At 42.6% G+C, this 17,423-nt stretch overlaps 2 protein-coding genes across 2 annotated transcripts in view; both read right to left on the minus strand.

The window, feature by feature from the left end:
• Nucleotides 1-3,133: 3,133 nt before the first annotated feature.
• PSMG1 (proteasome assembly chaperone 1) lies at nucleotides 3,134-11,351 on the minus strand. The gene is made up of 7 exons (XM_032678218.1): nucleotides 11,183-11,351; nucleotides 10,830-10,915; nucleotides 9,022-9,173; nucleotides 8,647-8,709; nucleotides 6,503-6,701; nucleotides 5,425-5,561; nucleotides 3,134-4,429 (listed from the first exon to the last, which is right to left on the minus strand). The coding sequence occupies exons 1-7, from the start codon at nucleotides 11,302-11,304 to the stop codon at nucleotides 4,355-4,357; spliced, it is 834 nt and encodes a 277-aa protein (XP_032534109.1). The 5' UTR covers nucleotides 11,305-11,351; the 3' UTR covers nucleotides 3,134-4,354.
• Nucleotides 11,352-12,060: 709 nt separating this feature from the next.
• The window catches only part of BRWD1 (bromodomain and WD repeat domain containing 1), a 46,635-nt gene continuing 41,272 nt past the window's right edge, over nucleotides 12,061-17,423 (minus strand). Inside the window, exon 41 of the mRNA XM_032678155.1 lies at nucleotides 12,061-15,915. Coding sequence (XP_032534046.1) covers nucleotides 14,813-15,915 — 1,103 coding nt within the window. The 3' untranslated portion in view covers nucleotides 12,061-14,812. The remainder of the gene's footprint in view (nucleotides 15,916-17,423) is intronic.

Here is a 17,423-nt window from a genome sequence, read left to right on the forward strand (position 1 = left end):
GCGAGTTAAGTGGAGCAGCACAAAGGTATTCCTGTGGGAATGCTTCTCAGGGCAGCAGGGAAGAGCAAACCCACCCCACAACCTGCTTCTACTTCACAACAACCCTTTCAAACCCTAATTTTACAGGATGAGCAGAGCTCGGTTTCCTCTGCTGTGCTCTCACCTCTCCACGGTGGCTGCCTCTGTTCTCTTACAACCTTTCTTCCCACAGGTTTGCTTTGGGGTTTTTTTTTCCCTTTAAATTAAGCAAGGCTGTACATTCACGGCTCATCTGCTCAGTAATCAAACTGCTGCCTTTAGTGATCCTGACTATTATTATTATTATTCATTCCCCTTTTTGTTCATTCCCTACAAAGCAGCTTTAAAGTCTCTGGAGCTGACAAGTAAAGGGTGGCTTTTATTTCATGAAAAGGGATTCAAGTCCAAATCAGACCTCACAGAACTCAAATACCAATCCTGAATATGAAATACAGTGGTTTTGCCTCATGAAAGCACATTATAATCCTCTGATTCAAGCTCAGGGGAGGAATACACGGTCTTTTCAGTAGATGCTTTATGTTAAATAACTGCCCTTTGAAGGTACATCACCATTCCCATGAAACATTTTTTTTTTTAAAAGCCATTACCCAAATATCCCCCACAAAGAACATTTAAACATTTGGTTATAGTTCTATTTGAAAGTAAAAAAAACTTGACTTTAGCCTGTCATTCAGCTTTTTTAACCTTCTTCCACACACACTGTTTGGGGTCTGTGTTCTTCCCTCACTAAAGACACCTCAGGATGCCTTGATGTCAAACAAGTGCTCTGCATTTTTATCCCTGAAGTTAATGGTTTCCCACAGTTTTTATTGTAGGGAATTCTCAAGTGCTTTTTTGCTCATCAGCCATTCCAGGAGATCTATCAACAGAATCTCAGTGTTTTCCCTAAAGAAAGTCTGACCTCAAAGCTCTGATCTCCCTGAGCTACACAGAGGTGCCTGCTCATGTTGGTTGCTGGGATGTGCAGCAGCTGCCAAAAATGGGAAAAAGGGGGGAAAAAAATCTGATGGTACTGAAAAAAACCCCCTAAACATTAATTTCTCCTACTTTGATTTTATTCTTAGCTCATTTTGATTTGTCAGCGTCCTTGACACAAAACAGAACATTAAAAAAAAAATCAGAAAGAATATGAGGTTGAACAAAATTCTTGCCTTTTTCCAAAATACAAATTTTCCTAGTGCCTAAAGGGGGGTCATAAAAAGGGAGCAGGGCTTTTCGTATGGGCAGACAGTGACAGGACAAGGGGTAATGGTTTTTAAACTGAAAGAGGGTCGATTAAATATGGGGAAGGAATCCTTCCCTGTGAGGGTGGTGAGGGGCTGGGATAGAATTCCCAGAGAAGCCATGCCTGTCCCATCCCTGGAAGTGTCCAAGGCCAAGTTGGATGGGGTTTGGAGCAACCTGGGCTAGTGAAAGGTGTCCCTGCCCATGGCAGGGGGTGGCACTGGATGATCTTTAAGGTCCCTCCCATCCCAAACCATTCCATGATTCCATGTGCAACACCAAGGATGGATTGACAAAAGAATAAATCTCTTTTCTCCCCCATCTCTGCTGTGTAGGGAACACACAGAGGCACAGGAACAACATTCAGGGAGGACGTTCCCAGGTAGGAGTCACCAAAACCAACCCTCAGGACACGAGCTCCATTGTCCCCTCCTTCAGTGCCACAAGGCTTGGGCTCCAACAGGAATGTTCAGGCTCATTTTTGGGGAACAGCCCCAGGGCTTCTGCCGAGGGCTCACAGGAGGGAGAAATGCACAGGAAGAGTTGCTCCATCGTGTCAAATCCAGGAGGAACCTAATGGGACAGAGGAGTGCTCAGGGAGCAGAGCAGAGCCTGTTTTCCTCCCGGATTTTCAACAGACTGCAAGAATTTTATTATTGGAGAGTCCCTGTGGTGTTTGTGACTACAACCACGGGGAGAATGGAAGCAGAGTGGCAGCAAGATCACTGTTCTGGCATTCAAACAGGGAGATTTTGGGACAAGTTCAAACAAATCCCAGATTTCCTGGCTTGGACATCACCTTTACCTGTGTGTGTACAGTCCTGTACTCACACACCTGAACTGCACAGGCTCCAACGTGTTCCAAGCCTAAAGTTCAATAAAGGGGCTTTAATCCCAGGACTTTTAGCTCAGGCACATCCCCTTGGAGTCAGAACCTTTGAGGAATGGGAGGACACATCTCCCTACAAATCTATCCTGTAGCAAGACAAAGCAGAGTAGACTTGAGAAGAGGCTGAATATTTGCAACACATTCAGCAGAAGAAAGGTCAGAGTCATCTAAAAAAAGGTCCCAAGTGGCTCAGATGGTTTTAAAAACTGGGAAAAAAACCCCTCTTCCAGCCTAACAGTTTATTCTCTCTGGTTTCATTATTTGCATTTAGCAAAGCCCTTAAGGAAACAAGTCTTAAACCATCAGATTTCAGACACGCAGGCAAGAATAAACTTCTCCCCCCGAAGATGTGAAGCCACCTGCCACATTTGACAAATTTTATGGACTCATACTTAAATTTATTATTATTAATATGATAAGAAATAAGAAAAGCCTTATTGCAGGCTCTTGGTAGGTACTGGAGAGCACAGAAGGGGGGAAAAAAAAGCAGCAACATTCAAATATGAAAAAAATCTTCACATCTTATGAGATACATGGGCATGACTAGTTCTGATTCTGGAACTACTTAAGGGGTGAATGAGCTGCTTCCCACCACAAATTCTGGAAAACGACAGAATTCTAAATTGAAATACCTATTAAACTGTGGAAAAAGACAGAATTTTAAATTAAAATATCTTGTTTCACTGCCCTATAGTACTTACTTACCACATCCTACATGAACACTTGCAGCTATGCAGAGCTGTCACACCCCTGGAAGCAGGAATAATTAACCCTTGAGGAATTCTGCCAATCCACCAGTTTTCAGTGTAATTTCATCCCCTAAATTGTCAGTGTTTCGTTTGCTACTTTTCTTCAAGGTGTTTAAGAGCATTCCCACACCTCAGCATAAACCCAGGTGGTAAAAACTGAATTATACATAATAAAGTAACTATTCTGAGAGATTGCAAACTACCTGGTGATCACACCGAAACCAGAAATACATTCACAGTTCCTATGAGAGCCTGCAGTTTTATTATTAAAGATATTTTTTGTTATCTACCTTATTTGTTATAAATCAAACAGGTACAAGTAAGGAAATGCAGCCAACGTGCAGCTTTCAGAGCAAGAGAATCCTCAGCTCACTCAAAGAAACCGTTTTTTTGGATTATAATGATGGACAGAAGTGGGAAAAAAACCCCAAAAAATCACAGAAGGAACCATGGCCTGCACTTCAGGCTTTGTTCCAAAATCCAGCAGCACTTGAAGCAACATTTTCTTGCTTCTCTGCAATAACATGAACAGCAATTTCAAGGAACTGAGCCTCAGAGAACAGAATTCCCTTGGGAGAAACACAAACACCACTTTTAATGCCATTTCCTTAAACAAAATGCTAAATTAAACAGAGCATAAACAACCCAGAACTGCACCTCAATCCTAGTAAATATTTTAAATAAACTGCAGAAATTCCTACCAACTTCCAGAGAATTTTCTGAGACACTTTAAAACCTGAACTTTTGCTTTCCTCTAAAAATCACAAGCTCTGCATTGGAGATCTTGTACTATTCCTACTGCTGCCAAAAGTTTGGAGTTTTAAAATGGATAATTGTCCTGGCAAGTCCAGCTGAAGCAGCTTGTGATCCTGCAAGCCCCTTTCACCAGGTTATTTCAGTCTTTAAAAGGCATTTTCCATACTTTACTTACTGTATTTTGTATCAACACATACATTAAAAAAGTATGTGCAGACAGACAAACAAAATTATATATATTTATGGATGTAAAAGGGCACAGAGTGTACCTTCATCACAGCCAAACCTTTAAAGAGCATCAGATATTAAAAAATACTCTGTGACTGAAAATAAAGTTAAAAATATGTGTTCTTGTTAGATATAGACAGGATCCCTTAACTGCATGTCCTCTTTTCCATATAAAAGGAGTTCATATGTAATTTTTTATTTATATTTAGGTAAGATAATCCCTTCAGGAGGAGAACAACAAGCTGCTTTCCTAAAGTCACTCCAGAAGAAAGTCTCCCAAGCCAAGCAGAAGGAATCCATGTGTTTGCACTGATGAAGCTGAAAGCAACAAAAAATGAGTGGAGAAGTAAAACCCTCCTGGAATTTATTCTACTTTTAAAGAAAAAAAAAAATAATTAAAATTCCCAAAAGTCTTCTGCAGAAGAAACTGGAGTTTCCAAAAGTGCAGCCTGGGGCACAAATGTCCTTGTTAAATATAGATATTATTGTGACTTTCAGTGGCTGTCAGGAACTTCTTCAACATCTTTGTGCTTTCAGATGCATCCTGGAAAAGAGAAGAGATGATCAGGATTAAACCACATTCCTGGGAACAAAACCAACCCAAAAAGCCCCACTATTCCCATTTTTATTCCTCTGAATACCAGTTTTATTAAAATATTAACTGTATTAAAATAGTAACTGTGAGCAAAACCTGCTCAAGGCTCCACAGGAATTTGCAGTTCAGCCATAAAATGGGATTTATTGTTTTGCATCCCTCCTCACTTGGATAGGAGAGGAAGGACCTAAGTATTTGTTACTGTTCTCCTTCAGAGTTTAAATATTTATGTACAGTCAGACTTATTTAGCAAACCAGAATAAGCTGTACTGAAAAAAATTAATTTGCAATTCCCACATTTATAGCTGAAATAAATATCTCAGTACACAAAGACCTCTCTTACCATTTAAATATAAGTTCAATTGGTAAAACTGAGTGTTTTGAGCCAACCATACTGCAATTAAAAACATTCAGAAAGAGGCAAACCAGTCACTTTAGTAATGCCCCAATTTCACAGCTGCTTGATTGGTGCAAAAATGTTGGGAATCATCTTCAGAAATTCAGTCTTTTAGTTCCAAAAAGAAGTTATAGGTCAAAATGAGTGTTTTAAGCAGCTTTCATGTGTGGCACAAGACACAGAGGTAGAACAGAGCCCTGAATGTAGGATGGAAAAAGCCATGAAAACAGAAAGGTTTTAACATGAGACACTTTCAAAGGAAACTGTAGCTTAAACAAGCACAAAAAAAATCACTCCCTGATATGTTATTGCTCCTACAAGAGCCTGAAAAGTCAAAGTGAAGTTTTGAGGGCACCTGTAGATTCATTATTTCTGAGAGCACAGATGTCACAGCAGGCACAATTCCAGAAATCACCGTCCCCTGTCACTGAAATCCCTATTTTTCTGCCTTTTCAGATGGAATCTTCACCAACAGCAGAATGCAGGAGGTGAAAGACACACAGAAATAGCCCAAACCTCCCAGTAATTTTTAAACATGGGATTTTACCTTGACTAAACTCTTGAGGACTTTAGAAGAAAGCAGAGGCTTGAAGGCTTCAATTGTCACCGTGTCCAGTTTGATGACATCAGTGTAGCACTGGTACAGCACTGCAGGGATCTGCCAGACCTGGCAGTAACTCAAAACTAAACCAAAAGGAGAAGAAAATGGGTTTTAATTTCAGCAGAGAAGGAATCTCAGCTCTGTGTATAAAAATGACAGCTTGAAACGTGTGGAAGTTTATAAATTAACTGCTCCAGCCACCCCTCATCCCACAGGAACACGAGGAAATAAACCACCAAAAATGAGTTCAGTGCAGCTGGTGTTTCTTCCTGGCAAATACTTTAACTGGAAATTGGGTATTATTGGTAAATGAACAGTGTATTAACTGGAAAATGTGTATTACTGGTAAAGAAAAATGACAGGAGCTTCTGTTAAAAAAGAAAAAAAAAAGAATAAAAACCAAACAAGCACCAAAAAAAAAGTGTAAACGAGATAAAATCATCTACTTTTAGCTCCTGCCAGACAAGTTTTTCCTCATGTTGCTATTATTTTATTCTAAAGTAAAAGCCTGAGGGGTTTATTAGATTATATAATAAAACTGAATTTAACTTTTGCATGAAGTCAATCAGTAGCATTTTGAAACGTTACCTGTAATATGCAGAAATAACTTTATGAGCTTTTACTTGGATGCTCAAATGAAAGTAATTCTTAATAAAACCTTCTTAGCCCATCAGTAAAATTCCCAAAAACCCAGTGTACAATGTGCTTTGTGAGGCTACAATGAAGAATTTTCCAGTACTTCTGTCCCACACTTGAGGGGCAAAAGGATTTGTGGGTGGTTTTGAAATTCATCCTTATTTTCCAGGGTAAGATGTGAAAACTTTAGGGGTTAATTATCCAAAAAGGTCACTTTTCAGCAAGTTCACATGATTAAGTAAGAACTCTAATTCCAGTGGGATGCTCCTCCAAGTGAATTTTGTGTTGCCACCACCAGCAGCCTTGTAAATAATTTGAATTATGAATAATTGGAACTGTAAATAATTGGAATTGCAAATAACTGGAACTGTAAAAAATTGCCAAATACCAGCAGCAGGAAGATCCCTCACAATGTTGGGCTGTTCCAGCAGTGGGCAGCAAACCTGCTCCTGGAATTCTTTGGTCTTCAAGGCTTTCAGGAACGGGGATGCAAGCGTTAAAGTGGATTCCTGAGTTTTATAATCAGCCACGGGGCACGTTGAAAGGATGGTTACCTGCAAACCTTCCTTTTGCATGGAGCCAAAAACCTGGAATTTAAAAAAAAAAAAAAAAAAAAAACCACATCAGGAAAATTTATCTTCCCAGTGACAGCAACAAAACCCAAATATTAATTTTAATTTCAGAGCAAAGGGCAGTTTAACTCGGGTTTGCAGGATGATTTGAAATTTTCAGGTAGAAATTTCCCATGCACTCCTCTTGGCATGAACATAAAAAAAAACACCACCCCAAAGAACAGCTAAAATATTTACCAAGTCTAGTGACTTTCTGGAGTTTTTTTTAGGTTTTCAGCACTGCAAATATATCAATAGTTACTATTTTTATTCGTGGTGATTGTGGGAAGAAAAAGGACTCCAAATGAAACCAGGCAGCTCACTAAGCTGCAGGACATTTGAAATGGGAACTGTGCTTTCCAGATGTTCTACAACACTAAAAGAGTCTTTATTTTAAACACTCAGATTTAATTCTATTCAAGCTGAATGGAGAAAGAGGACTTTAAATTTTCCACAGTTTCCCTCAAATTCAAAGAAGAGAGTTTTACAGCCACTGTACAAAACATTCTCTTGGATGTGTTGCTTGCCATCAAAAAAACACCAACACAAGAGAAGGAAATAGGGAATTTTTTAAATGTGACAGAAACTTGCCTGTTTGTTTATGCCCCAATCACAGGAGGGAAGCTGCCTGTCCCCTCACATCAGTGTAGTAGCAGACTGATGAAAAACCCATATATTTTCCATTTGCTTTGTTGGGAACACCGGCTGGAACGCACAACAACTGCAAAACCCCACGTTTCCTAATTTCTCAGTGATCCCTTTTCTGAGACAACACACACAGAGGCAAAAATCTGCCTCCTGGAGACTGAAGCTGCTCAGTTAATCAGGGTTTACACACAGGACAGCTCTGTAATTCACATCGCAAGCAAAAGATCACCAGCACAACGTTGCTGCTGCGCAGTTAAACCCACCAAGAACCACGAAGTCTGAAAATACTCAGGAACACTGTTCCTGAACAGCCACACTGGAAATCACACATATCCACACACAGCTGGGGAAACACAAAATGGGGAAGACAAGGAAACCACAGCCACCTTTCTTTCACAATCCCAGCTTAAATCAAGTGCAAGAACACGTGGAAAACAGCAAACCCCCAGTGTTTTAGGCCTCGGGGTTTCTAAGCCTGACTTAATCCCCAGCCCTACACAAAGGGCTTTAGAATCTCTGCCTGTCCTTCAGCCCAGCAGAGGTTTCAAGGTGGGGAGGCAGGTTAGCAGACAGACAGCAAGACAAAATAAGCCACACCTCCCTCAGGCAAAGCAGTGACCCAAATCCATCAAGAAAATCACCAGCCACAACATTCACCCCCGGCTTTTCTCTTATTAAAACCAACGTGATGATATTTGGAGGGACTTGGATGACCCAGCAGCCTTCCTGTACCTGAATGATGCCAGGGGGAGGCACTGGGAATATTAAATCTATAGGAAAGTGGGATAAATGCTGCTTTGGAGGCACCTTGCTCCTTGTGAAAGGCACAGAACACACCCATGAACAGACACCATCCCTCAGGATTCTCCCAACAGGTTTGGCTGGTGATTCCTTGGCAGCTGCACAAATGCAGCTGTGTTAGCATATTTTAAGGAAGGATCCTCCAGGAGCTGAAATGCAGCTGAAATAAGCCCTGGAAAATTAAAGCCAACCAGGAAAAAGGGTCTGGAAAATTGTAACTGTCCAAAAGATGCAACTGCACTGAGCTGGGAGGTTACAGCAGAGAAAACTGGCAGCATCTGGAAGGAGACTCCACAGAATCTGCAGGGAGTAAATTCGTGCATTTGTTGAATATTTAAACAAAGAAAGCCACTGGGAAAAGTTATTTCCAACACTGTCATGCTCAGAGTATCAGAGAAGAGGTCCTCACACTAAGCTGAGGATCCCCACCCCTAAGATTTCATCACTCAGTTTGTTGTCTTGCCAGTTTTACCTTCTCAAGCCACTGGAACTGTTGATCCTCAGCCACGTAGCAACTACATTGGCACAGTAAAACCTTAAAAAAAATTAAAAAATGGTGTAAACAAATGGTTTAAAAGGCACAACAACAGCTCATAATCATGTGTAAAAGTGGTGTGGCTGCAGACAACAGCTTGTTCAGTCATTTGGGGTTTTTTTAATGAGGATTTTTCACTTTGGACTGAGTTTCACACAGCAGAACTTCACATGGTTTTAGTGAGCATCAACCCTTGAGATTATGTATGAGATTCATCCAGAACCCTGCAGCCTGAACACTCTGTGGCTGGATGAAATTGCTCCCATTTTAACAGAGCTAAAACACAGAGGAACAAATGTTTAAGTCACTTACTGTGGGGTCTGATATTAATCTGTAGAACAAACAGAAAGAATCTGTGGGGAGGACATTTGTGGTGCTGGATGTCCGACACCACTCATTCCACAGCTTCACAACTCCAACCACTTCCCAGCACACAGAATCCAGAATAAAAGAGGACAGGAAAGCTGCAAAACCCAATAAATATCGTTAACTTACAAGTAATAAAATGTCTGTTGCACAAATAAATACCTGAATTAGATTATCCCTTTGCGACCTGAAGTAAAAATAACTCATTTTTATCAACATGCATTTAATGGTCAAATCCAGGAGACATCAACAATATTAATAACCCCACTGTATCAAAATTTGTAAGATAAAGAGCAGTTCTACATACAGAGATCCACAACATCAAAAATTGTGTTCTTAGGAATGATATCATTACAGTCAACTTCAATTCCTTTAGTATAAGCTAAGAATGTGAATATTAAGTTTCCAACACTTCTTGACATACCAGATTTAACAGACTAAATATAAAAATCACTGAAGCAGAATTATTACACTGGTTCTAGAAAGCAAAGAGAAGAGTATGGCAAATATATTCATCAATCAAATTCCTGTCAAAAGCTACAGAAGACAGATCCAGAACAGCTATTACCATTTTTCAAGGAAAACCAAAAACCTGAACAAAAACCAAACAAGCAAACTTGGATATAAACTAAATGCCATCTAAATGGGACATAAATGCAAGCAAGACTTAAAACTTCTTCATGCCCACAGGGAAACAGCTACCAAAAAACCCCTCCAGTTTAAGTGTGTGTGGGAAGAGCAGAGGGTGTTTTAAGCCTCTAGGCCTGATGAGTAAACAATCACCTGAAAAGTGGGCATGTTAGAACTGGAATGTGGAAAAGGGACTGACTGAGCAAGAAAACAAAAGTTTAAAACCCTCCCCCCCAAATCACTGCCCATTAGAAATTAAAGAAATTACAGCTTACTGACCCATATTTGATATATCCCTGTTTCACAAGACTAAACTGCACTAAGTTACTACTATCAGCAGAAAACTTTTGCCAATTAAAGGATAATTCAGGAGAGTTTACCAAACAAAAGCCTGGTAAAGGGAAAGAGGGGCTGTCCCAGATAAAAGCCCAGCCCAAAACATACTTTGCTTCTGCCCTTCACCTGAAAATACAACAATTTTCAGGAGGAATAAACAGCTGGAACAAAAAGCGTGTTTTATATGTACAGACTAAGTTTAGCTCTGGGTTACAACTCTGCTCCTAAATGAGGAGCTGGACATCCAGTACCTACAGGGGGCTTACAAGAGGGATGGAGAGGGACTTTTCACCACGACATGGAGTGACAGGAGAAGGGGGAATGGCCTTAAGATGAAAGAAGGGCAGGGTTAGATGGGATTTTAGGAAGAAATTCTTCCCTGTGAGGGTGGTGAGGCCCTGGCCCAGGTTGCCAGAGAAGCTGTGGCTGCCCCTGGATCCCTGGAAGTGTCCAAGGCCAGGTTGGACAGGGCTTGGAGCAACCTGGGTTAGTGGAAGGTGTCCGTGCCCATGGCAGGGGGTGGCACTGGGTGATCTTTAAGGTCCCTTCAACCCAAACCATTCCACGAGCTGTGGGTAAGGGTGGTGCTTAAGGTCTTTTCCAACCCAAACCGCTCCACGATTCTATCCTTAAGGACCACTCTTCCAGCAGAGACCAATGTTAAAACAGACTAAGGCAGAGTCCAGGCACGCCCACACCTCCCTCCCACCTCCCGCCTCCTCAGACTCGCCCCCACACGAACCAGCAGCGAGTTCCATCCCCCCCCCCCGGGCTGGTTCCACACCCACCTGCCGCGTTCCGCCCGATGGCCACGACGAACCTGGAGCACGCCAAGGGCCCCTGGGCCAGCCCGCTCCACAGCACCTCGATCTCCCTGCGGAAACAGCCACTGAGCACCCCGAGCTGGGAGGGACCCCCAAGGATCATCCAGTCCAACCCCCGGCCCTGCCCAGGACACCCCAACACTCCCCCCTGTCCCTCAGAGCATTGTCCAAACCCTCCCGGAGCTCTGGCAGCCTTGGGGCCGTGCCCACTGCCCCTGGGGAGCCTGGGCAGTGCCCACCACCCTCTGCGGGATGAACCTTGTCCCGACACCCGCCCTCAGCAGCGCTGTCCCCTCCCCGCCCGGAGCCGCCCGCACCTTTTCTTTTCCAGCTCCCTGCGGATCTCGCGGTCCTCGGGGGTCTCCTCCCGCTCCTCCTCCTCCTCGTCCAGCCCGGCCCGGGACGGGGCCACCACCACCTCCCCGAAGAAGGTCGCCATGGCCGCCCCGCGCCTGCGCGGCCCCGCCCGGGGCGGGCCGGGACAGACTCCCGGGATCACGGGATCGTCCACGTGGGAAGGGACTTTCCACTCATCCCGGGTCCCCGTCGCCCCGCGGGATCGCCCCGGAACCACCTCTGCAAGTGCCACAGCGGGACAGACGCCTCTAGAACGCGAGTCCTCCACCGCCCCGGGCAACTCGTTACGATGCTTACCCACCCTTTCCGAGAAGGAATTTTTCCTAATATCCCATCGAACCCCACCCAGCTCAACGTGATGCCGTTTCGCCCTGTCCCTTGTTCCCTGGGAGCAGAGCCCGACCCCCCCCGGCTGCCCCCTCCTGTCAGGGGGTTGCAGAGCCAGAAGGTCCCCCCTGAGCCTCCTTTGCTCCAGGCGGAGCCCCCCCAGCTCCCTCAGCCCCTCCTGCTGCTCCAGCCCCTTCCCCAGCTCCATTCCCTTCCCTGTACACGCTCCAGCCCCTCCATGTCTCTTTTCCATGAGGTTCCAGACCTGGACACAGCCCTGGAGGTCCCTCAGCAGTGCCAGCACAGGGGACAATCCCTGCCCTGGGCTGTGCCCACACTATTCCTGATCCAGGTGCCATTGGCTTCTTTGCCCCCCTAGGCTCGTGTCCAGCCACTGTCACCAGCACCCCCAGGGCCTTTCCCATCCCCTCTGCCCCAGCCTGGGGCATTCCTGGGGTTGTTGTGACCCGAAGGCCCTCGGACATGTTGCAAAGAAGAGCACAGTGACATGACAGGTGTATGAACAGCTTTACTTTGGTCCACTAATAACATGTACATCATAAAAGTCTTCAATACTAAAGAATTTGATTCCTTTATGATTCTGTCCTGCACTTTCTTACTGCTTCCCTCTGTTCATGCTGCCTGTTCACTATCACAGATTCAGGTCCTGCTTTAAAACAAACAAAAACACCCTCCGAAGTTATATTAAATAAAGATCCTACTTTTACATTGCTTTACTTCCCTGAGTACAGCTGGACCAAACCAAGAATGCTGACTAAAACAACCAGGAAGGTGAAGAACTGCCAGTTCTGCAAGAGTCAGCATGCTCATTTAAATAAATTAAAAATAAATAAACTCTTAGAAGAAGGTCAAAGGGTCAAAAATCCCTTTCCAGTTTAACCATTTCCCTTCCCACTGGCTCTTTGGAACCTGTCTGTGTGTATAAAATAAGGAAATAAAAAGCAGCATGTGCTTTGCTCGGAAAATAAAGTGTTAGGGTCCCTAAGCCAGTGATTCCCTCTGGGATATACAAATCCTGAGGAGAGAACCTTCTCCCAAAGCTTTCAGGGATCACCAGGAACATGTGTGAGTGCAGGATGACAGGATACAGCATCTGAGAAAGGGTGAGAAAGAAAACCAGCTTAGCAAATCTAAGCCTGAACTAGAAATACAAACCTACCAGCCCAGTTTCAGCTGTTTAAACTGAAAATTAATAAAAACTCTGCCATTCACTTCAGAGCCCCTGTACCAGTATTTATTCCCACGGTGGAGGTTGCACTCCACAGGACACTGATCCTAAGCAGCTGCTGAGCAGTGGAGTTTACAGAAAATATAAAAATACCAGTGGACTTAACTCTGTTTTAACAAAGTTTGCCCCTAAAAGGCAAGATACACAAAACCACCTTGAAACTTCATCACTAAACACAACTGTGTTCGTATTTTAGAAACGAAATAATGAATCCAGATAAACATTTATCTTGAATTTACAAAACTCTGCTGTGCCCCATTAAGGACTACGCCCTAAATAAAATTACCTGGGACAAAAATGATTTAACTTAGGTTATTTTTGAACTTCACGTTGAAGTTATAAGGAAAAAAAAAAAAAAGAGCATTTCTCTATGCTGAGATAAAAAAAGAGTATTTCTCTATGCTGAGATAATGTTCTGGAAAGCAGAGTGATGTGATGGTAAACACAGAGTGTCAGTGAGGTTGTTGGAGACGTGGCTCTCACTGACTGACTCCCTTTTCCATGATCCACTTCCATTTGTACAGGGAGTTCTGCCATTAATGACTGTTGTTGTGCAGCTGCACTAACTTTTTTTTCCCCAAGCCCTTCCAGATCCTATTACCAGTCCAATCTGCTGGAAAACTAATTCACAAAGCTGTATTTCAGTTCAAAGGAGCTGGGTTAGGCTAAATCTGATATTCTAATTCTAACACATCTTCTACTGAACGACGAGATCAGGAACCACCAAATTTTCCAAGTGTGGGAAAAGGAACCTGCAGAGAGGGAGGAGGAAACCTGGAGTGGGGAAGGACAGAGATTTCCTGGAGCTGGGCTGTGTGGCTCCCACCAGCACAACTCCAAGGAAAATGTACAAATTTAGAGTTGCTGTGTGTTCTCATTGTTAATACCTGTTCAAGCAGGAACTCGCACGTTTTTCCTGGGGGAATTTTCTGTTTTCTACACAAGAATTCTTTCCTGTCAACAACAGCCACCTCAAACATTCTGAAAGCAGGAGATGAACTGCAATGATGAGAAACTGGAAAGGTTTAATCAGTGGGAAATCTAACATTCGAGCACTTGAAACATGGAGGAATAACAGTAGCAAAAAGGTCTGGAATGTCAGAATCCTCCACCTCAACCTTTCCACGCACAAAGAAAACAGAACAAAGTGTTTTGTTTGTTTTTCTATTTTATAAAGAAAACACACAAAAACCCTTAGGCCCAAGAGTTCACCTGCATGTCATAATCTTAAAAGTTTACAGTATAGAAGTCACATTAATGATCAAAGTACTACCTGTCAGCAGAACCCTCTTCACCAGCACCAAGAGCCTCTGGAATTGGCAAATTCACTTCTTCACTGGTAACTGGGCATCAATAATGGAAGTACAGAACATTTTAACATCTGCACTAAATCAAGTTGTGAAGTTATCAGCCTTCTCACTCCTCTTTTGATGCAAGGCTTGCATCCAACCAGGTTTTTCTAGTGTGTACTATTACTTAGAAGCCTGTTACTACTGTAGATGATCTCATACAGCATTAGAGATGTTTGAAATCTGTTCTTGAATGTTGCATGACCTAGGTAGTATTTCATTGCAGCACCCATAACAATAATACTCAACATACTGCTATTAACCTGTTTGCAGTGTTTTAACATCTTTTAACTCTTGTTATATGTAATAAAATACCAGTAAAGACAAAAAAATTGCCCCTATAATGAGGCACATTTTGGCATCTGTGCTAAATGCTGCTACATGGGCAGGCAAGTGCAAGTCAAAAATACGAAAAGGAGAAAAGTCATCATCTAATCACATTCGTAACTTTTTCATAGAAAAATATAAATATATTCCCTGAAATGTAGGACGAAGAAGAGCCAGCATCCATCGGAGGAGTTCTAGTGCTATTACCATTAAAAAAAAAAAAAAAAACCCCAACGAAACGAAACGAAACAAAACAACAACAACAACAAAAAAATAATAAAACGAACAAACAAACAAAAAGCAAAAAAAGGTGGCGTGCTGGCTTTCCTTGCTTAAGGTTACGTGTCGCAGTCCCCGTCGTCGTCGCCGTCGTGGTACCGCACAGTCCGTCTGCCGCCGTTCCGCGTGCGGATCTTGGAGCGCTGGTTGGCCCGCCGGTATTTGGTGTACTCCACGTCTTCCGAGTCGTGCTCCTGGCTGGGTTTCCAGCGTTTCCTCTGCTGGGGTCTCCTGGAAGGCTTCAGGGAGTTGGGGTTGGTGATTTCTTTCCTGCTGGCTCTCGGTTTCCTTTTCCTCTTCCTCGTCTCCGTGGCATCGCTGCAGACGCTGTTTTCAGTCCCGGAGTCCGAGTCGGAAAAGCAATTGAAACTGCCTTTGGAACTTCCTGCAGTCCCAGCTGCTTCCACGTCCTCTGACACTGAGCTTTTCTCCTCTTTCTTCCCCCTAGCTTCAGATTCTGTTGTTTCTTTGGAGCCACCCAACAGTTTTGATCTTTTGGAAGAAGCTCGGGGTTTTTTATTTGCTGCTACTCTGGTAGTTTTAGTTTCGGGTTTAGCTAAGTCAGAATCTACCTCCTCTTCAGAGTTACTCGTACAATGGTTGTGGGCTGAGGCTGACTTCCTAGAAACCCCCCAGCTCCCCCCATTTTCCACCCTGTGGTTGGTGGAATTCTCCTCTGAAGAGTCATAGTCAAGATTATTCAGCGCCCCAGCACAGACCGATTTATGTGCCTGCCTGTGGTTCTGCTTTTGAGTCTCTGCCTCAGATTCAGTTTTTTCATTCTCAGACTCACTGATATATTTCCTTTTAGGAGCAGATGACTCGGGGCAGGAAGGTTTTTTCCTGCCAGAAAACTGCTCTTTCTCATTCTCAGACCTCAAAGAAGCATCTCCCTCCCCGCTGTCGACCAGCTTCTTCCTGCACACCCCGGGCGCGGTGCCCGGCAGCTGCTTTCGGTTCTTTTTTACCGTGCAAACGCTTTCTGAGCTCGATAATTCTTCCTTGGCATCACTCATGATCTTAATTTTGTTGGCTGCCAGGGTGGCACATCTGCGGGGGTTCTTCTTCTCGTTGGACATCTTGATGTGCTTCTTGTAGTTGATGATGCAGGTCCTGCTCCGCAGCACCTTCCCACTTTGTCCCGTCTCCTCACTTGTTGATTCTGCAAAATAAAGATGTGAAAGTTCTTTTTAATGCCTTGCATCCCTGAAATAATTAGTTTAGTAAGCACAAACGCCGCCACCTTTAATAAATGACACAAAAGTGTTTGGTTTTTCTTTAATTTTAACTGTTAGGTGTAATTAACCTTAAGCCTTTACTGAAAACACAGTCAGTCCCAGGGATACTTTTCCCTCTTGGGACTGCTCTGTTGTTCCTTTCCAACCCTTTATCATCTCATCCTTTAGCATCACTCTGGTAATTAGCTCAGAAATGACAAATTACCTACCTTAGTAAACAAATGCTTTCCTATTACTAATACTTATTATCATTTTATTAGAATGAAACTTGCAAAATTACACATTTTAGACCTTTCGATTCTAAAACCAGATTATAATATTTTGTGTACATATTATTTATATTTCATAATTTTAGATGGTTTCACATGCAGAGAGATTTAAACCCTTCAGTTCCTTAGTGACTCAAACACTGACAGTGAATCTTCCACTCAGTAGTTTGATTTTTAAACAGAGAACTTCTGATGTTGGGCTTTAAAACAAATTTTCCATCTGTAAAACCTGTGAATGATGCTGTGTGAAGATTAATGGTATGAATGTTTCCCTTCTAAAGAAAAGAATTATTCATATGTATCAATTAAAATCAAAAGCACAAGTTCTTGAAGCAAATTTAAAAAAATAAGAGGGAAAGGTTATGGGACATAAATTCCAGTACCAATATTAACAACCTCTTCATACACCAAATCTGGTCCTTATTTCAATGTAAATCCTTTCATGAACTACTCAGTATATTCTTATTTTGACATTTCCAAAGGATAATTCATCTCCTGTCTTTTCTAACAGTTTCCTGGAATTATCCATGAATGATACTACTACTGTTACTACTTGTACTGTGTGATTTTGTGGCCAAAACACAACAGCTTCCTGCTGAATACTGCAAAATATTGTATAGAAGGTGAACAAATTCACAGATTAAAAAAAAGAAGGATTAAATCTTCAGTTATACACTCTTCCCCAATCTTATTAAGACTAAAGTTTAAGGAGGCCAGCCTTTGTGCCAGAATATTAAATCCATACTTTGTATACAAGACCTTGAATTGGGAACAAATCTGTATGATAAAGTTCAGCCTGAACATCCTGAATTCAAAGCTGCAAAGGTACAAACAAGTGGCACAGGCAGAAAGGGGGAATATTAAACCAACTCCCCACAAAAACTGGGAGAGAGTTTAAAAGACAGAGAGATGGGAAATTCTTGCTCGTCAAGAGTTCATCATAACTCCAAACCTGGAATATTGGGTAGGAAAATCCAGCCATAGCTCCAGTCAGCTCATCTGCAGGGGGTCCTACAGTCCACAAATACTGACCAGCTACAAAATGTATGTGAATTTTTTTAATACATAAAACCCCATGCTAAATAATATGTATCTATAATATATATTATAGAGAATATAATATACAATTGCAGTACTATATATATACACTATATATAGGTTGT

This window comes from Chiroxiphia lanceolata, chromosome 2 (genome assembly GCF_009829145.1).
Source record: "Chiroxiphia lanceolata isolate bChiLan1 chromosome 2, bChiLan1.pri, whole genome shotgun sequence".
In the NCBI taxonomy this organism is placed as follows: Eukaryota; Metazoa; Chordata; class Aves; order Passeriformes; family Pipridae; genus Chiroxiphia; species Chiroxiphia lanceolata.